General features: G+C 45.9%; 1 protein-coding gene across 1 annotated transcript in view; it reads left to right on the forward strand.

The window, feature by feature from the left end:
* The first annotated feature begins 553 nt into the window (after positions 1–553).
* ANKH (ANKH inorganic pyrophosphate transport regulator) overlaps positions 554–25168 on the forward strand; it is a 169993-nt gene continuing 145378 nt past the window's right edge. Inside the window, exon 1 of the mRNA XM_019982985.2 lies at positions 554–883. Within this exon, the coding sequence (XP_019838544.1) occupies positions 788–883 (96 nt within the window). The 5' untranslated portion in view covers positions 554–787. The remainder of the gene's footprint in view (positions 884–25168) is intronic.

A 25168-nucleotide genomic window follows, 5' to 3' on the forward strand; every position in this document is an offset into this window, starting at 1 on the left:
AGGGCCCGGCCAGGGAGCCGGGGCGGCCCCGGAGCCTCCCGATTGCTGGGTGCGCTCTCCTCCTCAGGCGTCCCCCGGGCGGCGCCCTCGGGTGCAGGCCGCGCGTTCGCCAGACCCCCCCAGCCCGCTTCCCCCGCAGCCCCGCGCCGCCGCCCTCTCGCCGCGTCCCGGGCACCGCGCGGCCCGGACGGCGGAGGCGGCGGCCCCGCGGCCCGTGCGTGCGCAGCGCCCCCCGCGGCCGAGCGGAGCGCAGACGGCGGCGCCGGGAAGGAGGGCGCCGCCCGCCCGCCCCGGCCCGGCCCGGCCCGGCCCGGCCCCTTCCCCAGTTCGCCGCCTGTCCCCAGCCCCCGGGGCCGCGGGCCGTGTCCGCGCCTCCGCGCCCGCCCCTGATTTCCTCCGCGCGGCGGCGGCGGCGGCGGCGCCTCGTGCGCGCGGTTATTTATTTCCGGGCCCAAAGCGCTTATAATGGAGCCGCTGTCAGCAGAGCCTCCCGCCGCCGCCGCCGCCGCCGCCGCCGCCGCCGCCGCCGTCCCTCCTCTTTTTTTTCCCGGCAGATCTTTGTTGTGTGGGAGGGCAGCAGGGATGGACTTGAGCTTGAGGATCTCCTGCTAGAGCAGCCGCGCTTGGAGAGAGGGCGCCGCAGCCGCGAGGAGGAGCCGCCGCCGCCGCCCCGAGGCCCCTCCGGACCTGGCCTCCGCGTCCTCCCGCGCCCCCGCCCGGCCCGCGCCTCCCGGCACAGTCCCCTCGCGGCGGCAGATGTGTGTGGGGTCAGCCCACGGCGGGGACTATGGTGAAATTCCCGGCGCTCACGCACTACTGGCCCCTGATCCGGTTCCTGGTGCCCCTGGGTATCACCAACATAGCCATCGACTTCGGGGAGCAGGTAAGCCCCGGCCACCACCACCCTCCCCCCACCGGACAGCGACGCCCCACACTCTGCGCCCCGCGCCCAGCTCCTTGCTCCCTCTCTGCCTTGGCCTCAGATGCCCGGGCATTTAGTGGATGGGGACAGAGGCGAGTCACCTGCTCCGCGAGGCTCTTTTTAAAATCCTAGAACATTTGGTGGGGTTGACAGCTTGTCAAAGATGACTTTCTGGCATTCCATTCCTCCTCCTCCTTCCCCCAATTATTCAGCAGACTTTTCCAGCTCTCCCTGGAAAACGTGAAAAACCCGGAGGGCTTGGAGCTTCACCTATAGAAAGGTTTTTCGTGCACGGAAGGAGTATTATGTAATTTGTGATTATGTAAACCTCTGGTTTATGAGTAAAATGTAGTTTCTAATAGCTTGAGTGCCGGCGGTTTTATTTATCCCGAGTTTGTGGTGATGGTGATGATGGGGGGAATTTTGCATTAGAATGTGTTCAAGTTGATTTCCCAGGTACTACTACTTTTTTTTTTTTTTTTTTAAGCTCTTGTATGAATTAGAGGTGTCCCAGCTGTGTTCTGATAAGCCAGCCATTGGCCATCTCTAGTTTGGGGTTTCTTTTTTTTTTTCCCGTCTTGGATCACCAAAGAAGGGGCGCACATTTTTGTTTGTTGCCTTCTCATCCTTGTTTCTTTTTCTTGTTTTCCCCCATTTCTGTCCATGTGGCGTCATTGCAAATCGAGCGCTGCAGACTCCAGCAGCGGGGCTTTGGTGCTTGGCACTCCCCACTCCGCCGGTGGGGACCGTTTTCGCAGGCCTCCTGCGGGATGCGGTTGCATTTTTAAGGCTGGGAAGAGTGTTGGGGGGAGGGGGCAGCACCTGTCACCTTGATGGGCAGGTGTCCGAAGGGCCCCGGGGAGTGACTGAGCAGCACCTGCCATTGTCGTAACATATGTCTTTTCCTTTAAGTCAGGAGACTTGAAGGATGTTTGTATAGAAAAAGCATCTATTTAGATGCACCTTTAGTTTAAAAGAAAACAAACTAAAACAAATAGTTTTTCAGAAGGGGATACATTTGACTCCTCCTTTTGGTGAGTATCTGCTTGCCTTTGTCTCTCTGTGCTCAGAACTTTTGACTGAATGCAACTGTTTAGCTAGGGAATGCTTAGCCCATCTTAAAAGCTACTTTTTTTTACTTGAAATTGTATTGCGGACAAGTGTTCACAATGTAGCAAAGCCTCTGGAGACCTCTGTCTAGCTAGGAAGCCAGCTTAGTTCTTTTGATGAAATATTATGTCTTTTCTGTTGCCACTTTGCTCTGCCAGCACCTCCCTAGGGTCCTCCAAGGGCTCCACCTTCCCCCCTCCCCTCTCCTTCTTGCATAATTAACTGGTGACTTTGGGCATTTCCTCTAAAATTTGGAAAGGTTTTTAGGCCCGAACTTATTACATTGCACATTTTAGGTGAGTTAAGTTCAATGTGTTCACCTTAACCTTTTACTATTTTCTTGTCTTCTCGGAGCTGCCCTAAAGGCTCTGAGGTTGCTCAACTGATCCCTTCTTCCTGAACTGTGGTGCCTGTGTGTGTGTGTGTGTGTGTGTGTGTGTGTGTGTGTGTGCTATAGGGATAACTGGGAGAAATGAGTTTTCTTTGCCATAATTAAACGGCCTGAAACATACCACAGTGTTGCCTCACATTTGCCTTGATTTAATGCAAGGTGATACAACTAAGAATTTTATTTTAGTGTAAAGAAAGGAGTCTCCCTGAGATCATAAAAGGGAGGCTAGACATAAAAGAAGCCATACAAGTGGTCTATCCTAGTGGGTCTAGTTGAAACTCATCCTTGAGATGCTAAGCTCCTCGATGTAGGTGACATAGCAAAGTGCTGAAAGAGTCATCTTGTTTCACAGAAGCAAGTTTTATCAACAAGTGTTTTTTGTTTGTTTTTTTTTTTGAGGCCCTTATCCCTTAAGTGCCAGTGTATTTATGGGGTTACAGGCTGCCTGGTGGTGGAGATAGTTTATCAGAGTTGAGGGTAGAGAGATGGAGGGAAGAAACTGATATGTTTCCAAAACCTTGCTTTGCCTTCTGGCATCAGATGATAATTTGACAAAACAGGGCAGAGTGCAAAGAACAGAACTGACTTTTTCTTACTGTAAAACTGAAGGGGAAGAAAAACAGTGTGAGCTAAAGAGTGACTGGGTCTTAGGTGGGTTGTGAATAAAAGAACATTTTAGCCCAACTGCTTTTAGGCACAATAAAGAGGAGGAAAAATGATCCCATTATATGCAAATATGGATCTACTTTAGACTTCTGAAAGTATGCAGTTCTTGACATGGAGTCTTATCTAGTTCTCTAGACAGATGGACACATGTAGGTTTCTACCTTCTTTCCAAGCAGGCAGGTATGTTACACCTTGCTCTGGGCGAACAGTGATTCACATTTCAGTAATTTACTAATCCTCAAGTAGGCAGGTGACATGGGTGTCTAAAGGTCAGAACAGCCCCTGGTTCCCAAGCTTTCGAGAGGAAACCCAAAATTAAAAAATAAAGCATCTCACTTGCTTTTAAGTCTCAAGAACGAAAGGATACTGAAATCATTTAAAATGTTTCTTAGGTTAAGGTTTTTCTGTTCGTAAACATCTTGGTTTGTGGTTTCTGTAGAAAATGTGGACAGAACTTTTAAAATGAAAATCCAGCTATATGCACGATTCCACTGAAATTTGAATAAGCTGCCCATGTGACCACGTGAAGTTATTACAGTCATCTCAGAGCTGTTAGTGTTGGGGGGAGGGCGCTGTGAAAAGGCCTGTGACGGTCTATCCAGGGCCTCCTGATGGTTTTCCATGAACATTATCTGTTTTGTATAGCTTTCCCTGTAATGTTAAGGTCAGCCAAGGAAGAAACCCGAATATTATGGAATATTTATTCTAACAAAATCTTTCATCACACTTTTCAGTTTTGATGGTGGCAGTAATTTGGAGGTCGGGGCACGTGTTGAATTCTACACTGGAAAAAAAAAAAGGCTATATGAAATAGAATGACCTGCTTCTTAATATTAAGCATAGGCATCATAGAAAAAAATGGACTTCCCTGACGGTCCAGTGGTTAAGACTCTGAGATTCCAATGCAGGGGGCAAGGGTTTGACCCCTGGTCAGGGAACTAAGATCCCACATGCCCTGCAGTGCACCAAAAGATAGAAGAAGAAAGAAAAAAAGAGAATACATCGCTTATTGCAGAAACTAGAATAATGTTTGTAGAACCCTTTAGGTGTGTTGAACACTTTATGAAAATTGTACTATATGTGAAATTATCATTTTATCTCTATTTTTACAGATTAAGAATCAAAAGGATTCATTGCTTCCATTCATCGAGCACTTTGTTTGTATTTGTAATGTCTCAGCACATGTTATATATGGGGAAAGAATAAGAGGCTTAGGCATGTTAAGGCATAAGTTCACACAGACAGTGCAGGGCAGAATCAGGGTTCAAACCATGTCTCCCTGGCCCTTAGCCATTCTGGTCTCTGATTATGCACTGAGAGCCACCCCAAGAGTTTTCTTAGACATTTAGAAGCAACTTCTGGCTTTTCTAAGTCCCAGCCTTGGTTTAGATGTAATCTTAGCTGTCATATTTTGAATTTTAAAAGACTCAACAGATGTAGGATGGTCATAACAGAAGTCTTTCAGGAAAGGCAGATTGTGACCAAGAGGGTCATGTAAGAAGAGTCCGATTATCTAGATCATTAATTAAATCAATGCTGTATCTTACTTTGACGAGGTTGGCATAGCCTTTGGTTAAAAGTGAGGGGAAAGAGGAAGAAACAAGTGATATTGCCCCAAATTGTGTAGAAATCACTTAGTCTTTATCATCTGAGCAATACAGATTGCTAAGGAAAGATGGAAGATGCAGAGAGAAGTTATGAATGATGTATTTCTTCAGAAGTGTCTGCAAATGTCCATTTGATGTCACCGTATTCAAAGGGCTGTGATTTCTGTTTAAAATCAAACTTGATACAAGGTCCCTGAATTCCTTAAAAGCCAAGTTTGCCAAATTATGTAGACTAAATCAGTAATTCATTTTTTAGGGTATCTGTTAACACTTAAAGGTGGCACTATTGGTAAATTAGTCTCTGCTAATGCTAGAGACCTAAGAGACACGGGTTTGATTCCTGGGTGGGGAAGATCCCCTGGAGGAGGGTACACCACCCACTCCTGTATTCTAGCCTGGAAAGTCCCATGGACAGAAGAGCCTGGAGGGCTACAGTCCGTGAGGTCACAAAGACGTGACTGACGTGCCTTAGCACATACACACGCCATGACACTTAAAATGTTAAAGATGGCTTTGCTGGGGAGACTTGAAAGAGAAAAAAGATAACGTTGTTCTCATTGAGGAAGAAACGTGTTCTGCTCTGTGCCAGGCAGTTTGACACCCAAGTGATTACTTGTTATTGCAGGTTATTTCAGATAACCCTGAGTGAATCAATCAATTTGGTTGGGTCCAGTATGATACCAGGAAAGACCCAAGTTAATCTGTGAGCGAAGAGTTTTGCATATGAATTGTTAATTACTAGAGTAAGATGTGTGACAGGAATGTTTCACGTTTCCCCAGCCCCCTTTCTTACTTGTGAAACCTTTAGTTAGGTTTCCATGGTGTAAGAGGGTTTCAAATTACTAACATCACAAAATGGGGGGAGAAAAAGAGAGAGAGAAGCCCCAGAAAAGTGGCTTAATAAATATTCCCCTTGTCTGCTAGTAGAGAAATGAGCTCCAGCCCACCCCAATTTTAAAAAGGTCTCCAGGAGGTATGGGAGTGTTTTTCAGTGAATGTTGTACATAGTACTGGCCACTTTATCCAAGGTCAGTACATGATGGAAGAGCTCCCCAGGCTGAGCTTGCCCTCAGTAATAACAAAAGTGTCCATTGCTTGTTTCACTTTCCAAAGTACTGACCCCAGTATGGGTTTCCAAAGGAGACCCCAGAATGCGTTTCTAAGTAACTGTAGGCAAGAGACTTTTTTCCTCCTTCAGTCTATGCTATACTCTTGAACTAACTCTCAAAACAGCATTTATGTTTTTGAATTATTAAAGTAACATATGCCATTTAAAGTTTGGTTTGCTTGTGGGCTCAGCCAGGTTCCACTCTTTGCAAACCCATGGACTCTAGCCCACCAGGCTCCTCTGTCCATGGGATTTTCCAGGGAAGAATACTGGAATGGGTTGCCATTTCTTTCTCCAGATGATCTTCCTGACCCAAGGATTGAACTGATCTCTTGCATTTCCTGCATTGGCAGGTGCATTCTTTACCACCGTGCCACCTGGGAAGCCCCCAAAGTTTGGTTACATATTAAAAAAAACATGGGGGAAAACGTAAATTACCTCTAATGCTACTGTGAAGAAAAACCCTATAATATTTTAGATATCTCCTGCCTTTTTTTTTTTACATAATTAAGGAGATATATATACATATATATATATATATGTGTGTTTCACAGAACTCACATGTATTTTTCCCATGTCACTTAAAGTATTTAACTGTGGTTTGAAGTAGCAGCATAATTTGTGATTGTGTGAACATGCATAATTTCATTTGCTGTATATTCTCCTATTGTTTAAATGTTGAGGGGTTTTTTTGTTTGCTTTTTCCAGTGTAAACTTAGTGGACATCTTTGTGTAATAGGTAGATAATGTGTTTTCTCTGATTGCCTTGGGCGTCATGCCTGGCATAAGTTGATGCCTATTTCAGTTTCTCATTCCTACATAGGAACTGAGGTCACTGGCAGTCTGTATTTAGTCAAGGACACTGGCCCTCTTTAGTTCCATTGACAGTTACTTCTCCACTGTGTTTTCCCAGTTTCCTTTAGACATACTGATGTATTTGCATCTAAAGTACCTCTCTTCCATTGCACTTAGGTAAGTAGATTATTTCTAGAACCTCAAAGATATAATCTTGTGGTTTGTTTCTTTACTCATTTATTTATTGGGGTGGTTTGATGAGCAGCCTAACTACTACTTTGTCAGAACACTTCTTCCTTCAGAAGGTATTCTAATACTTCATGCATCAAGACAATATCTAAATCTTTTTCTAGTAATACATCAAATTCTTTAAAAGCAGTTTTAAAAGTATACCTAATAATAATAATAATAATAATAATAATAATATATAACATAATAATAATAATATTTATGGTACCATTTCACTTTTTTGACATGACAAACCCAGTTTCATATTTGTGGCCAGTAACTGGTTTCCATGTCTTTTTGCTCTCCCTTGTCTGATCTGGGGCAATGGGGTAGATTATGTTGGGATGAGAGGTGAGAGGTCATATGTGGAAAGTCATTCCTTTAATGTCCTGTATAAGTCAGAATAAATAAACTCGTTAAACTTATCCCAGAGTGACTTGGGTCATGTCTACATTTTAAAAAATCAATTCGGTAATTTTTTTAGCACCTGCGACTTAATTAGTCGATGAAGTGATGCCACAGCGCTGCATTTTCTGGGTACGAGCTACCTCTCTGTGAGTGCATTTTCTTGATAATTGAAGCATATCCCTTAAAACGCAGATCGCTGGTTTTCTTTTTGTAGCACGAGATTGTTATTGCTGGAAAGCTATATTGCAATTTTTCTACCATATTAAATCAATGCTGTATGCAAAGCACAAAGAACATCTTTCTCGTGGCTTGTGAATGTTGTGCAAGGCAATCAGCTGACAAGATGTCCACTGACAGGTGATATTCAACAGACTTAACAACGAGTTTGGCACTGACTGATAAAATAAAAATAATAAGATAATAATGAATGAAAATAGCAAATACATGTTGAATACTTGCTTTTTCATTTTCTGCTTTGGATCTGCCCTGGACCCCAGAAACTAAACTCCATTAGAAGGCCATGAAAAAAATGAAGAATATATAATTTTGGAGGCCTCCCATGGGGAAAAAAAAAAGCATATATACTTTATGACACTAGCCCTCCTGCCCTGGCCTAATTTTGTTTCTCTTCTAGAGAGATTCTAGAGTCCCTGTCAGGTAGGTGATATTTGAATAAGGGAAGCATTTGACACAGGCCCTGCTCTCAAATCAGGTCACATCAGTTGAGAAAACATACAGGAAACACTTTTGCAGTCGGAGCATCACAGAGAAGATGGCTCGTTGTGCACTGCTGTTTGTGATAACGTGAAGCGAGGCATTCAGCATTCTAAGTAGCACACACTGAGTGTGTAGTCTTGGCAATGAAATAGTAAGCCGTAAAGAGGTCGTTCTCACAGCTTGTCTCCCCTGCCTCCTTCTCTCTAAACTCTCCTGTCCCCAAAGTGGATACCACCTGTCTATAGAGATGAGAATCCCATGGACAGAGGAGCCTGGCCGGCTACAAGAGTCGAACATGACTTAGCGACTAAACCACCATAGAGATGAGAATAGAAGTCACAGGAAGGGAAATTAGTGGACTTCATACCAAGCCATATAAACCACAGGTTTTATTCCTGTTTTTTGTTTTGTTTTGTTTTTAATACATACTTTCGGTCATGCCTTGTGGCATATGGGATCTTAGTTTCCTGCGTGCACGCGTCAGTGAGTCGTGTCCAACTCTTTGCAACCCCGTGGACTGTAGTCCGCCAGGCTCCTCTGTCCATGGAATTTTCCAGGCAAGAGTAGTGGGGTGGGTTGCATGCTCCAAGAGATCTTCCTGACCCTGGGATCAAACCCACATCTCATGTGTCTTCTGCATTGGCAGGTAGGTTCTTTACCACTCGCACCACCTGGAAAACCCCTTAGTTCCCTAACCAGGGATCAAACCTATGCCCCTTTCACTGGAAGATCAGAGTGTAACCACTGGACCACCAAGCAAGTCCCTCTGTTTTATTTTTGCTGTTTCTATGGTTTGGGGGTCATTCAGCTGCAATGCCAACAACCAAGTACCATTCACAATGCTGAGAACAAATGAGCTTATAACAACCAAGACTGTAGTTATCTCAGGTCAGCTGATGATTTCTGCATCACAACTTCCTGGTTCTATATAGTTGCTTCTCCATGCCAAAAATGTTTTCCAAGTCCATCGTGGGAAGGGAAATAACTTACTTATTTGTCAGGGCAAAGGTGGTATTTATTCCACTAGATAATGAGCGTGTACATCTGGTCCAGGAAATGCCACATGGTCCCAAGGGCAGATGGACCAGCTTCATTTCCACTGGTCTAAGTTACAGCTCACAGGGTCTAGCCGACTTATACATTTTTCATGGGGTTTTGATATCACAAGATTGGCAAGGCTTTCCATGAGACTGATGCCCAGCGCAAGGTTGTTTTCTTGTAGGTGAGTTTGTCAGTATGAACGGACAGACCTCTTACCAAAATGAGTCCACGTCTCTGTCCCCAACCTTGGGGTGGGTGAGGGGCTGGGTGGATGGCTCCTTCTTCTCTGGCATAAGGAGGCAAGAGGCACCTCCTTGCCCCCATTCTCGGCACACGTCCTGAGCCTGCTCTTCCGGCTGCAGTGTGCCCATTTTCATCCCGCCTGGATGGGGACTGCGGCTGGCCCTGGGGGACCTATGACTCCAGGCTGGGAGGAAGTGAACAGCAAAAGTGGGACTCTGGCTGAGAACTTTCAAAGGTGACTAGAAACGTGAGGCTGAGACTCCTCAGGGCATGCAACTGGAACCAAACGGTTGGAACGCAGAATGTTTACCAGCAGATTAAAGGAGCAAACTGAGCCAAGATGAGAGGGACAGGAGTTGGCTCTGTGGCCATGATCTTCCCAGGATGTCAGAAGTAAAGGTAACTTACTTTGTGAGGCACACAGGAAGGGTTGGTTTGGGTGGGGGAACTTTCAGGATTGTGGTCCAGCGTAAGCATTTACATGGTGAGAGCTGGTCACTCCTGATTTTCTTAACTAAAGCGTAATGCGCGTGTGCTAAGTCCATTCAGGCGTGTCCAACTCTTTGCAACCCTATGGACTGTAGCCCACCAGGCTCCTCTCTCCACGGGATTCTCCAGGCAAGAATACTGGAGTGGGTAGCCATTTCCTCCTCCAGGGGATCTTCCTGACCCAAGGATTGAACCCACACCTCTTGCAGCTTCTGTATTACAGGTAGATTCTTTACCACTGAGTTGCCCAGGGGAAGCCAAATAATAATGAGCCCACATCAATGAGCTTGTATGCATCCCTGTTCAGTTTTTTGTCTTTTTTTTCTTTTTTTTTTTTTAAGAAATATACCATTAAGTCTAGGGAAGTTTCTGAGTCCCAGACTGTCATTTTTTTCACTTGCCAATTGGCATACGTGTGGCTGTTTAGTGTTTTCAGAGGTGTCTTTAGGATGATAAGAAGTATATATACTACTGACTGCTGCTCCATCAACAGCCCCAAGATCTGTTGGCCACTGGGTCATGCATTTTAACACAGGGCAATGGTGATGTGGAGAATCTAAAATAGCAGATTACAAAAAAAGAGAAAAAAAAGTCATCTGACTCCTTTAAATGGTTTGGCAGGAAATTCACCGTGGCTGGGACACAGCTGCCTCCCACGATGTGTGGCCTAAACTTGATATTTTATAAGGACAGACAGCACAGAGGAGAGTAACAAATAACGATGCTTCATAAGAGAGTGGTAGCTGTTGCCTCTTCAGGATCCTAGCCAAGTCCAACGCAGAAGCAACTGAAAAGACCCCTTGCCACCCGCTTGATCCAAAACAGGGAGTCAGAGGTCTCTGCTCTGCTTTAGACTCACATTCAGTTCTGTTTCCCTGGAGCTCTCCTGGGAGCTTGTTTTTTCTTGGGCCGGTTATGGTTCCACCCCCTCCCATGTCCTCTGTAGCGTTGCATCACCTGGAATCCCACGGGAGGTCAGGGTGGACCTCCCAGCCTCCCACACTGAGCCTCACATCTTTCCGTGTCAACACCACCTGCGTCTCACACCTCTTGGGCTGCTTACCAAACCCAGTGAGGCTCCCTGGAGCTGTTGGCAGTTCAGTCCAAGTGTTTACCAGGCTTCCCTGGATGAGCCGGTGTTTTAGGAGCCTGGACTTAGTTCCAAAGATCCACTGTAGGGCCCCGAGCGATTGGTGGCTGAGATGCAGAACCACTTTTGTTTTCCTAAAATTCATGATTAATTGCTTTTAGGCTTCATATGTCCTCTTTCAGGGGAGGAGTCTGTTTTTCTTTCCTTTTCCCATTTATATGCAGTGAAATGTACAGATCTTATGTGAACAGGTCCATGAGTTTTGACCGATGACAAATGTATACCCGTGTATAACCCACACCCTGATGGCTCAGTGGGTAAAACGTCCACCTGCAATGCAGGAGATCCAGGAGATGTGAGTTCGGTCCCTGGATCAGGAAGATCTCCCGGAAGAGAATGTGGCAACCCGCTCCAGTACTCTTGCCTGAAAAATCCCATGGACAGAGGAGCCTGTTGGGCTTAAGTCCAAAGAGTCACAAAGAGTTGTGCACAACTGAGCAACTAAACACACACACACCAGTCAAGATATGGAGCGCTTCCATCAGCCCAGAAGGTTTCTGGTACCCCCCTCCCAAGGGCCAGCTGCTGTTCCAAGTGCTGTGGGAGCCTTTTTAATTGCTCGGACAAAGCGACACACATGCCTTCGGTCCCAGATAACTGAGTTTGAGGCCGCTCGTTGTTATTACAGTCCATAGCCCTGTGACTTTTTCCTGCTGCAAAAAAAAATGGCTCGATATTGTGGATTATAGTGGGTTTAAGGTAGACAGTTTTGACTCTCTGTGTGAAATAACTTTTCTCTTTATTTTGTACAATTTGGTGTTTGTAATTCTTCAGTGAGTGTATATCCGTCAGTTATATGATCATTTTGATTTTCAGATATGCTTAAAAATTAAAGTCTGCTTAGAAAGCTGGCATCATACAATGAAATGTGGTACGTACATACAGTGGGTTCTTTCCAGCCCTATAAGAGAAATGAAATCATGATGTATGCGACAGCATGGATGAACTTTGCTGACGTTATGCTATGTGAAATAAGCCAGACACAAAAGGACATGCTTTTGTGTGTGTAGATGCCTCCACCTATATGCAGTACCTCAAATAGTCACGTCACAGAGACAGAGGGTGGACTAGCAGTTACTAGGGTTTAAGGAAGGGAGGAATCTGAGCTATTGTTTAACGGGTACAGAGTTTCAGTTTGGGATGACAGAGTTCTGAAGATGGATGGTGGTGATGGTTACACAATACTGTGAATGTACTTAATTCCACTGAACTGTACCCTTTAAATCAGGGATCCTCAGCCTCCGAGATCTTAAGGCCTGATGATCTGAGGTGGACCTGATGTAAGAATAATAGGAATAAAGTGACAATAAATATAATGCACTTGAGTCATTCCCCAGCCATCCCCCCCACCCCATCTGTGGAAAAAATTGTCTTCCACAAAACCGGTCCCTGGTGCCAGAGAAGTTAGGGACTGCTGCTTTAAATGGTGAACATGATAAATTTTATGTTATGTATATTTTATCAAAATTTTAAAATTTTCATGAACTGCATAAGATGCTCAGAGAGCCAATAGGTTTTGAAGAGGCCTCTCTTTAAAAAAAAAAAAAAAAAAAGGTTATTAATTTTATTCTAGATATGCTGCTGCTGCTGCTAAGTTGCTTTGGTTGTGTCCAACTCTGTGCGACCCCATAGATGGCAGCCCACTAGACTCCCCTGTCCCTGGGATTCTCCAGGCAAGAGTACTGGAGTGGGTTGCCATTTCCTTCTCCAATGCATGAAAGTGAAAAGTGAAAGGGAAGTTGTTCAGTCGTGTCCGACTTTTAGCGACCCCATGGACTACAGCCTACCAGGCTCCTCTGTCCATGGGATTTTCCAGGAAAGAGGACTGGAGTGGATTGCCATGGCCTTCTCCGTATTCTAGTTATAGTCATTGTATAAAGAAGGAAAATAAAAGTATAGAAAAGAAAGGGCTTCCCTGATAGCTCAAATGGTAAAGAATCTGCCTATAATGCAGGAGACCTGGGTTCAATCCTTGGGTGGGGAAGATCCCCTGGAGGAGGAAATGGCAACCGTCTCCAGTATTCTTGCCTGGAGAATCCCATGGACAGAGGAGCCCGGCGGGCTACAGTCCATGGGGTCACCGAGAGTCAGACATGACTGGGCAACTAACACTTTCACTTTTCTTCATAGAGAAGAAAATAAAAATATATAACATAATCTCTAGACAACCCCCGCCCCCCGAAACCTGGAACTAGTGCTGTTTATTATTTTAGTGCTTGTCCTTCTCATCTCTTTCTATGTATATATTCTAAAACAAAATTGTAACCTCTTTCCATTTTACCTCAGAGGCAAGTTTCCCTTCAATTTCCAGTATTCATCTCAGATGGCATTCTTTCACAAGGATACACCATTCCCAGATTAACTGATACTCTGTGGCTAGATTTCTGTTTCATTCTATTACGAACAGTGCTCTGAAACGTGTTTGTTCAGGAATCTGTTTCTGATTATCTCTTTGGATTAAATGCTTGCGGGCTTGTGCCCCTTTCCAAGGCTTCCCCTGCGTGTGACACCACATGCTGTCCCAGTTGTCGCAGTTTCCCCTGCAGGCGCCTACTGGATGCGGCCCCATCCCGAGCAGGCCTTCCCACCCTCATTGCTAGATCTGGCATTCTAGTTCTCTCAAAGCCATGTGGTACTGAACTCTTTCGAGTGACTTCTTGTATTAAAAGCATGTTTTAAATGCCGAGAGATCAATTCAGTGTTACATCACGTAATACTTTTAAACTCTTTCAGGCCATACATTCTTTCCAGGAAGCATGTATCAATATGTTCACTGCCCAAAGTGAAAGAGTTAGTCGCTTAGTCGTGTCCAACTCTTTGCTACCCCAGGGACTATAGCCCGCCAGGCTCCTCTATCCATGGAATTCTCCAGGCAGAAATACTGGAGAGGTTGCCATTTCCTTCTCTACAGAATCTTCCGCACCCAGGGATCAAACCTGGGTCTCCCACATTTCAGGCAGATTCTTTACTGTCTGAGCCACCAGGAGAGTTCAACCACGTGCCTACTTGGGGCTGGACATGAGCACAGGAAGGAAGAGGAGTGAGTTGGTTTTACTCTTGTATCTCTGCGAAGATACCTGTCTCTGCAGGTTTTAAGGCAGAGAAAAGTGCTTTTTTTTTTTTTTTAAGTGATGCTTCCCAAACTTCTTGTGTGAATTCGTGGGAGGGGGAAGAAAAATTAACCCATCTTCCAAGGTGTCAGGTCCTGCCTGAGGCACCTGGCATGTACCATGGGGGTGTCCCCACCCCCACTTTAAAGATGAACATATTGAATAGCTGTGCCAGGTCATTCAGCCTCTGCAGAGTCGCCAGGCTCCTCTGACCAGTGGCTCATGCCTAGAGTCTCAGAGGAGAATGTTTGGAGTTGCCTGTGTTCTAGGGAAGGGCGAAGCTAGTGATGTTTAGGGGAAAGGGAAGATAAAAGGTCCTCCTGTCTTTTCTGCTCTCCTTGACTGTGACTTCTTCCTTTAACCCCGTCACCTTGCTATTTAGAGCCCACTTTGGAGAAAAGGGGCAGCGTGAACCGAGGGAGATGGTTCAGGCTGATTGAGAGATGCACTGGATTCCTGCGGCTTCTCCTCTGTAGTTTCTAGCAGTGCTGCAAGCTGACCTCAGCATGGCTGAGGGAAAGAACTTCCACTTCTGCCAGGCCCCCTGGACATGACCTCCTTCGTTTGTGCACCACACCCCAGCTCTGTGACCTTGAGCAAAGGCCTTGACTTCTGGGGCATTCAGTTTCCCCAGCTGTTAAATGGGTGTAAAGGGTTTCCATCCCTTCTTTTGAAAGTGTAGACCACACAGACACTGGACACAAAGAGCTTTGAAAGATATGAAGAGCTTTGAAAAATATGTAAAGAAATATGCTCGGGCTTTACTCCAGGCTGCTGCTACGCCTGTTTATTTTCCCCCATCCTTGACTAGAGCTGACCTTTCTTCCCTTGTATTGAATTTGTGCCTTGCATTAAGGGGCTTGTTAAACTAGGGCCAGTGAGGGGCAAGCAGAAGTATGCTGGAGGACAGATGCTGGAAATACTTGGCTTTTACAACATGTGTATCAGCAATACTTCTGCTGGGTTCCCCTACTTTGGGGGAAAGATGTTTACAACTGGATCTACTCGGTAGTACTTTTTTTTTGTTTTGTTTTGTTTTTTTTAGTTGAGTTACTAAGGCTTAGGTAATGTGCTTTTTGAAATGGTAGGTTAAATATCTATTTGCTCTTAATCATAGGTGGCTGTTTGGCACAGATTTGGGGGAGGGTGGCTATGGGGACCACTGACTGCTTCTCTAATCTAGACATATAAACAGGACCAAGCCTTTTTCAAAAGGCTTCCCTGGTGGCTCAGATGGTAAAGAATCCACCTGCAATGCAGGAGACCCTGGTTTGATTCCTGGGTCAGGAAGCTCCCCTGGAGAAGGAAACGGCTACCCACTCTAGTATTCTGGCCTGGAGAATCCCATGGGCTATATATAGTCCATGGGGTCGCGAAGAGTCAAACACACTGAGCAACTTTCATTTTCTGGCAGTAACACATCAAGATGTTTGAAACCAAGTATGGGGGCTGCTTAATGAGTTAAAAGTTGTCACCCTCTTTCTTGGGTGCTTAGTATAAAATTTTGGAGTGTTTCACTATTAAATAGAGAATCATTTCACTATTAATGGATAATATGGAACACAGTGGGCGAGGGTGCCTCCATGAATGTGTTCCTTAAACAGGTGTTTCTTGAACACCTGCAATGTGGCACGTCCTGTGCTAGTCACTGAAGGTGAAATAGGAAAAAGGACTGACTCAGCCCTTGCTGGTGCAGTAATTAATCCAGAAAGGCAAGCAGACAGGCAGGCAGCTATCAAAGAATGTGATCAAGTCGGAGATAGAAGAAGAATAGGGTGTTTACCCCAGGACCCTAAGTGTCAGGTCAAGCTGAGACCAGAGATCTAGAGACAGTGACAGGTCCTGTCTTCTGGAAAGCAAGAGAATTCCAGGTAGAAAACGGTAGATGCTTGGAATGACTGGGACACGGGACAAGCCAGGAGCGGGCAGGAGGGCGGGTGACAAGGTGAACAGAACCAGGGAAGACCCACCCAGTCCGGGTAAGAAGCTCTGCCTTGATCATTAGGGCAGTGGGGAATTTTGAAGGGTTCTCAGTGGAGTGCGGTTTGCTTGGATTTGCCTATTTGAAAAGGTGACTTTGGTTCCAGTGTGGCTCGTGAGTGAGATGGAGGTGAGAACAGAGGTGGGGAAACCGATTGAGATGCTCTTGTGGACGCCGCCAGAGAGACAGAGGCGGATGACCTGGAGAAGGGCTGGAGGAAGAGCTACAAGAGACATGATGTCCAGAGTCAAAGGGCCTTGGCTGCCAATTGGGTGGGCTGGGAGAAGATGAAGCCGATGGTGATGTTACCCAACTTTAAAAGAGCTGGTGGTGGGTTCCATCTCAGTCGTGTTAATTCATTGACAACCGGATTTAGTGACATGTTTCAAACTGCTTGCCTGAGAGAGAAGACAAGTTATGCATAACGGCAGGAACAGTGATAAATAGTATCCGGATCACACTGCTGCTGTTTGTCTCTCTTCTGCCCATCCTCTCGAAGGGGCAACTCCATTACGTTATCCATAGATGGGAGCTATTTGCCTAAATGCAAATACTATGAATATTCATTTTTTCCTTCACAATGTAAAAATGCTTTATTGTAATACAGTCATTTCTCAGCCATTTGCCTTAAGGAAACAGTGACTGGAAAATTCAAAAGCACTTCTGAATATTTGACTTTGGAATACATCTAGGACTTTGGGGGAAGCATGTTTATCTGCTTCATCATTGCGCTGTGCTAAGGATACTATTACAGTTAGACTTGGTGCCTGGTGACAGCAGAGAGGTGCCATCTGGAATTAAATTTGATGAGGCTCCGTGATTTTGCTCCATTTCTCTGTATATTAAATGTTTACTGTGCAAACAGCAGAGAGGGGACCAGCCTTAGAGGGGTTCTTTTTATGGTTTTGTATTCGTTTGTGTGTTTGTATTTGGTATTGTCTGCAGCTTTACAGCCTGGTTGTAATTCAGAAACCTTATTGAGAATACATTTTGCTCTAAAAATAATATGATAAATTGTGGGTAGATTTCCAGGCCACTTGACCAAAGTTACATAACCCCTAATGTTATTAAAATATTATCTATTTGCACCAAAGAGTAGTAGAAAATCATGCTGTTAGAATAGTAGTCATTGGGGAAAGCAGTGATGTGAAAAATATTATTTATCTTAATTAACTTTACAAACAGTTGGCTTCGTAAAACGTAGGGAAGGTGCTGGCAGTTGGGAAGGGAAGAGATGGGTCCCCGGGCCTTTGAGACTGGGTGAATTTAAAATCAGAATGTCTTCTCCATCCGCGTGCCTCATTAGCTGTGATTGTGGTCATTTGAGAACTCATAAACGGGAGTGTCAGACAGTCCTTGGAGGATGACTTGACAAGACTTGGAAGAGAGATGTGAAACAGATTTCCTGGAGTGGAATTAACAGGCGGGACTGGGCAGATTCTCCTGGGTGGACTGTGGGAGAAACGGAAAGTGTGAGGCTGGACACCCCTGTAGACTGCTGTGGGACCCCTACTTCCTGCTGGTACTGGGGACCCAGGGCAGCCGGGTTGGGGGTAGGGGTGGGGGTGGGGATAAGATGAAGGTCACGTGCCTTCATCCACTTCTGTGGGAAACCACTGCCTGTAACCTGGAGGCATCTGAAGTCTGCAGTGGTGAGCCTCCCCTCCTAGTGGGACGGGGAAGGCAATTTTAAATGTTTTCATATGGAAAATAACTCTGATTTCTTTATGGCTAGAGAAATACTTGCTCTGCTGGTCACAATCAGTAGCTCCCTGGACTTCAGAATTCATCCTCCCTGCTCTCTAATTTATTGTGATCTAACCATGGACGAAGGAGCCTGGTGGGCTACAGACCATGGGGTCACTAGGAGTAGGACACGACTGAGTGACTTCACTTTCACTTTTCACTTTCATGCATTGGAGAAGGAAAAGGCAACCCACTCCAGTGTTCTTGCCTGGAGAATCCCAGGGACGGGGCAGCCTGGTGGGCTGCCGTCTATGGGGTCGCACAGAGTCGGACACGACTGAAGCGACTTAGCAGCAGCAGCAGCAACAACTGCTCCACTCTTCTTACCAGGATAATCCAATGGACACAAGAGCCCGTCAGGCTATAGTCCATGTGGTCATAAAAGAGCCGGACACAACTGAGAGGCTGAGCATGCCCGCAATCATCTTAGGTGCCTGGCTAATTTTCAAGGGCCCTGCCACTCCTGTATCATGGTTCCTTTTCTGTAATTAGTCTGTAAGTGGCATTTGAATTCTAATTAAGTGTGTTATCACTAGGTTTTCTAGTGAGAATAGAATTTTAAAACAACTATGATATATGTCTACTGAGGTAGGCTTACCTGTGCCTTCATTGCAATTGATATGCTCTTGAAAAATAGTCAAAAAGCAGCACTTAATAGTAAGACAACAATAAGCTACTAGGAAGCACAGAACTGAAATGAGACTTGGGGGAAGTAAAAGTATTTTCTATAATTGGACCATATCCATATTGTAAAAGAAATACCTCTAATGTGTGTGTGTGGTGGTGGTGGTGTGGTTGTATCCAACTCTTGTGACTCCATGGATTGGGAACCTACCAGGCTCCTCTGTCCATGGGATTCTCCAGGCAAGAATACTGGAGTGGGTAGCAGTTCCCTTCTCCAGGGCATCTTCCTGACCCAGGAATCAAACCCGGGTCTCTTGCATTGCAGGCAGCTTCTTTACCAACTGAGCTACAAGGGAAGCCCGTGTGTGTGTATATGTGTGTATGTATGTGTTAGTAGCTCAGTTGTGCCTGACTCTTTGCGCCCCCCTGGACTGTAGCCCACCAGGCTCCTCTGTCCATGGAATTCTCCAGGCAAGAATCCTGGAGTGGGTCGCCATTCCCTTCTCCAGGGGATCTTCCCCACCCAGGAACTGAACCCAGGTCTCTTGCATTGCTGGCAGATTCTTTACCATCTAAGCCATGAGGGAAGCTCTGTGTGTGTGTGTACATATATATATGTATCCAAATACATTTGTTTCTTTCTTTTTCTAAGAGTCAGCCAGGGTTATTATAAATACCTTAAATTAAAAGGGGGGTGTGAAACAAATATTCAGCCCAATTTTTTTTTCTTTAAGTTCAGCAGAAATGGATAGGCTTTTCTCAGGATGCTGTAAATCAGCAAGGACTGGTGTGCCTGCAGCACAGAAAGCCAAGCTCTGAGAGCAGGTGTTTGCAGCAAAGTTAGGGTTTATTGCAGGGTGTCAGGCAAGGGAGCGGGAGACAGCCTCAGATGCACTGCCACTTGGTCTCTGAGCTGGGGCTGTTTTTAAAGGGGAAGAACCAAGAAGCTGGGGTTTATCACCTTCTCGTGATATCTCCTGCCATTGCTTCATTGTAGTTGTAGGGGTTCTGGATGTTCCCCACCCCCTTGCCTTTCTGGCCAGGCGTTCCATGGCTTGGGGGGTCTGTTAGCTTATCTTGCTCTGGAGAAGCCATCTGAGTCCGTATGTTAATGATTATATCTACAATAGCAATTATAGTCTGTTAACAGCAGCAATTTTAGTCTTCTGACTCTGGTCAATGAGTGTTCAGTTAGCCCAGGATTAAGGTCGGAGGGGACAAAAAAGGGGTTGAGGTCGGGGGGGACAAGGAAGGGAATCAAATTTTGGATAGAGAGATTAATCATCAACTCAGCAAGGGAACTCAGATCGAGGGGGACTCACTTTTTCTCTTTGTTGGGGTTTTTTTTTTCATGATCCAGTTGGATTTATTCCAGGATTATGAGGGTGGTTTATCACTTGCACATCAACCAATGTGGTACACGACATCAATAAAAGAAAGGGTGAAAATCGCATGATCAGCTCTTTCTTTTAACGCCAAAAACATTTTGTATGGGGGTGTAGCCAGTTAACCATGTTGTGATAGCTCCAGGTGAACCTTGAAAGGGACTGAGCCATACATATACATGTATCCATTCTCCTGCAAACTTGCGGGGGGGCGGTGTCTCAGTTTTCATGCAACAAAATGCACATCACTCTTTCCCTTGCCTGGCGCATACTTCACATTTGGAGAGCACTTCACAGTTTATAAAATATATTCTCATTGAATGCAGTAGGTGTGGCACAATCCACGGGCACGTTGGGTGACCCTTTTTGGGAGAATGTGAAACCATCAACAGGGGATGGCTGTGGAAGATGAACCTGGACATGAGAACCCAGTGGTCCCCAGCCCTCACTGCGCCTCCTCTCCGAGGGGAGCCGCATCTTCCTTCTGTGCCCTGGATGGTGCTTCTTCACAGGGGTCCCCTTGAGCATGGAGGAGTACAGAGTCCAGTCTTGGCGTTACAGAAATCGGCATGAGCTGTATGGAGCTCCTGGGAGTTGGGGATCTATGCTCAGGTCAGCAGACCACAGCTAGAGGACCGCCTTCCTTCCCTGTGCGTCTCCCTAGACTAAGCCTCCTCTTCTTCTTCCTGTTCGAGGCTCTGCTCTGTCCTCAGGAAGAGGATGCGTGCTTCCACTCCAGCACTGAAGTGGGGTCACAGCCTAGGCTTAGCAGGTCAGAGCCACTTGCTGGCTCCACCCTGTTTATTCACTGCTCTGTCCTTCAGCATCCCTGCCTGCAGCTCTACCTTCCCCAAATGCAGTCTCCTTCTGCCCCTCCCTCTCTCCTCTGAACGTGAGTGCCTCCTGGTCCTTTCCCTTAATCTATGCTGCAGAGTATCTCTGTCTTCAAATCTAATCAAGTGAAGAAAAAATAAAAAAACACTCCATGTGGGCTTCCTGGGCTCTCATTGGCTATACCTTCTGGAAGACTGCAGTTTCCTTGCTTTTCAGCACCTTTTCATAAATCATGTCTCTCTCTCTCTTTCTTTTTTAAGATTTTTTTTCTTCCCAAGCATTCATTAATTTCAGATTAGTTTCCCCAGCTGAGTTTCTTGCCTTTTCATGGCAGCCAGCTCCAGAAGCGAGCAGCCTTTGTTCTACCCTTCCTGGGGCCTCCAGGCTCTGCTGCCCTCTGCACCTGGTCCATCTCCACCATCCACAGCGTCTCCATGGTTACATGTCTGTGTCCCCATCCCCCCATGAACCCCTGAGGGCGAGTGATGTCACCTACCTACTTTATCTGCTCCGGGCTCCCCTTCCTACAGCTTTCAGAAGGGCACAAGTGAGATAACTGGGTGCAGTGAGCCCCCTTCCTGAAAACATAAGCCACGTGACACTTGCGATTTGCTCAGGGTTGATGGGGCTGGCATCTCAGTGTGCAACCAGGGTGGCCTCCCTCCTCTCCCAGCCAGGAAGCAGCTGAAACAGTGATGAATCTGGAGGGGATTACTAACAGCACAGACTTGATATTTGGGCTTGTCAGCCGGTCTTAAGTAGATGCCTGGAAGATTGAGTACCTTGAAAAACAGTTATTCTTGTGTTTTGGTGAGAAATCCTTTTCTGGTGAAATAAAACATACAGAACGATGCCTTATTGGGGAGGTGATTTCAGCCTGAGGGGAAGGGGGGTGATTTGTGACCACTGGGGTGCCCCCCTGATGTGGAGACGGTCTTAACCATACAAAGGCGCATCATCCCAGGGAAGTGGGGGAGGGTGCCCGGGGAACCCCCAGTCCACTTCCAACCCTCAACCCTGAGAGCCCACAAAGGCCAGCTTCTCATTAGCAATGCACAGGCAGGTGACGTTAGAGCAGTATCTCAGTGCTCAGGGATCTTGTTTGATTGACAGCTGTCTTCATCCAGGGAAGAGGAATCACCCTGCACAACCATGGCAAGAATTAGACTGAGAAGATCCAGAGGTGAAGAACAGCATTATTATATTAGCTATTGTCTCCTAAGAAAGAGCATTCTGCACTTTTTGGGTCATCAGAGTGGGCTATGGCCAAACCAAAACACTCTGAATATACCACATTATATGTCATGCAATGGCAACGTTACATGTTTTAACATGGGATCGGAACAGAATAACACTGGAGTAATAGTCATCTGATAGCTACCAAACACTGTTGCTATTAAGCTCGCCTTCCCTACCTCTATCTATCCAACATTTAGCCTTCAGTTCGGTTCTGTCACTCAGTCGTGTCCGACTCTGTGACACCATGGGCTGCAGCACGCCTGGCCTCCCTGTCCATCACCAACTCCCGGAGTTTACCCACACTCATGTCCATTGAGTCGGTGATGCCATCCAACCATCTCATCCTTTGTCATCCCCTTCTCCTCCTGCCTTCAATCTTTCCCAACATTTAGCCTCATAACCTGCAAAAATTTCTGTACAAATAAAGTTTAGTAATCATAGTTTATAAGCTCTCTCTCTATTTAATGCTGTAGGAGGGGAAAGTCCCTTGCTACATGTGCTCAGTCTTGTCCAACTCTTTGCGACCCCATGAACTGTAGCCCACCAGGCTCCTCTGTCCATGGAATGCTCCAGGCAAGAATACTGGCAGGGGTTGCCATTTCCTACTCAGAAGGGATTCTGATTTTGTTACATCATGATTTTGTTACATCATTTACCATTACACAGAGGGAGAAAATGTGATCAGAAATAGAACTTGAATGCTTTCCTCCTAAAAATCTAAATGAGACGGCAAGAGACAAAATGCATTTGGGACTTAACCACTGCATCAAGTTTGTAAAGAAGAAATCTCATCTCCAGTATATGCAGTCCCTTAGCAACTGAAGTTGAGGTCCTAGTCCAAAGGGAGAACCGTGGAAATAAGAGTGGTATGTTTTTAAAACACAGCACTGTTTGGTAAACTAAACTCTGTTCTGTTTTACCCATGATATGACATGTACTTGTTTGCATTTATTTCCCTTTTGAGGTTATTAAATCATCGAGTACATAACCTCGGCAACATTCTATTCATTTTCTGTCATTTGAGGTTGCCCTTAGCCTGATGTAAAATATTTACAGGTTGTTTGAAATAAGCTAGATTTTCTTTTTAATGGGATGGAGCTAATTTTAAAAAAGGAGAGAAACAGCACAGAACAGAACCCTTAGAAAGCAAAGCATGGATTTCCCATAAAGCTGATGGCAGGACTTCGAAAACAAAGCGTGCAACCCAGACTGGATGAGAACAGTACAATTAATCCCTAGTGACTGCCCGCCCCTCTAGTCTGCATGTCAGTGTGGTTTCCCAAAATATAAAGATAACTGTTTTATGCATGTGCTGCTGTCCCTTTTAAGGGTGGACAGCTCCTAAGCTTGGAAGCATTTTTTCTTCTTTTATCTCCTCTGAGATGTGTTTGCATTTTGTAGTTTTTCTATTTGTTTTTAGCGAGGAAGGGGGTGAGATGCTGGGGAGGGTAGAGGGAGATGAAACACTCTTTTCCTTTCAATAGATCATAAAAAATAATTTATCCCTTACCTTTCCTCATAATGAGATGTCATCTGCTTCGTAACAGTCACTCCTGCTTTATCACGGAAAGGTGCAGTCGTGACATTGGAAGTTTCTCATCATCAAAGAACAGAGTGTCCCATTAAAAAAAAAAAAAGCAAACTGAGCATCCTTACTGAATTTTTCCATTGTAGTTTTGGTGGGATCTCCTAATGAGCTGTGGTTATTTAGAAACGCACAGTCCTCACTTGCTGTCCATCCTCAGCTTGTCAGAGAGGCTGGGTCCCTGTCTGCAGGCACAGGACAAACAGCACCTGTCCCTCCGCCAACCCCTGTGCTCACTCAGCCTGAGCAGTAAGGTTGTCCTTGGCTGATGTTGCCCTGGCAGTTGTTGGGGACCCAGAGGACAGCTGAAGTGACAGTATCAGCCCCGGGTAGGGCTGCTCCCCGGGAGCACAGATGAAGCCCTGGATAGACACCATCCTTCTTGATGACGACACTTTTGTTCGCTTAGCAGCACCAGGAGCTGGCTGCTTCTCTTGGCTGAAGCCTCAGGTCCTGCAGGAAGACAGGGTACCTTCCTTTCTTCTGCCGTCAGGGCCTCCTTAAACACAGCTGTTATCCGGAGCACCGCAGCGCCACTTCTGCAGCAAAGACTGCATTTCAAGACCAGGAACAACTCATTTTCCCCTCAGTCATCTCTGTCTTCTTTACTGGCCATGTCATCACTCATTTTGGGGTGCCTACTTTGACCTCTCTTTCTCCCCGCACCCACCGCCCTGCAAGTATCAATGGAGATAATAAAGATTTAGCTCTTGTCAACGAACACTGTCCTTTTTGTGATTTATCAGCCGCTTCCTCTCCTGAGAACAACACGCTGATTTTGAGGCGAAGCCCTTCATCTTACAGGACAACCTGCAAGTTTGAAAAGCCCTGAACTTGAAGTTTATTCTTAGACCATTTCGTAGTGGGTCACGTATGTGTGTTTTCTCTCAGACGAGTTGTGCTGGATGAAGGAGACTCGGTCTCTCATAGAAACAGCCCAGGAAACAATAATCAGTTGCTTAGCCATGACTTTTCATTTCCTCTTGAACTCCCATTCCGTTGCCCACATAGGAAATAACTGCCAAAGAAATCCCCTAGAAGGCTGAATGACTAAAAAGCACTTGGAAGTGGTTATTAAATAAATCTTACCCGCTTCATATCAGAGTCCAAACTCCACTGACGGTTACACTGAATCCATGTAAACGATAGGAATGCCTTCTTAAACCCTTGACTCATGGAAATAGTTTTCTTGGACACCTTGGTAACAGTCTGTAAACTTTAAGAATCATAGCCACTTCCTGGCAGTTTGACATGGTGCTAAAAACATGATTTACCAAAAGATACTCAAAGGTTGGGCTTCCCTTGACTCAGGCAGTTAAGAACCAGCCTGCCAGTGCAGGAGATGCAGGTTCTATCCCTGGGTCGGAAGATCCCCTGGATGAGGGCACGGCAACCCACTCCAGTATCCTTGCCTGGAGAATCCCATGGACAGAGGAGCCTGGTGGGCTACATTCCATGGAGTAATGACAGAGTCAGACATGACTGTGACTCAGCAACAACTCACAAGGTTAGAATTTGTTTTACTGGGCTCTCTTAGATGGTGAAAAGCCCACAAGGAGATTTTTCTGTGTCCAGTTTGCAGCACCAGGATTAACCTGTTACCTTTGGTCCCCTTGCTCCTTTGGCCATTGGCCAGTGTCATTGGACATTAAGGGGACCCCCAAAGAGCCCAGTGTGGGGAGAGTCCAGTTGGGCTCTGTCTGGTTCCCTTGGTGGACTGGAATCCCAGGGGAATTTGGGCAACCCTGTCTTGCTTCTCCTAGGGCCAAAACAAAAAATTCCTTTCGAG

The sequence above is a fragment of the Bos indicus genome, chromosome 20, assembly GCF_029378745.1.
Source record: "Bos indicus isolate NIAB-ARS_2022 breed Sahiwal x Tharparkar chromosome 20, NIAB-ARS_B.indTharparkar_mat_pri_1.0, whole genome shotgun sequence".
Lineage (NCBI taxonomy): Eukaryota > Metazoa > Chordata > Mammalia > Artiodactyla > Bovidae > Bos > Bos indicus.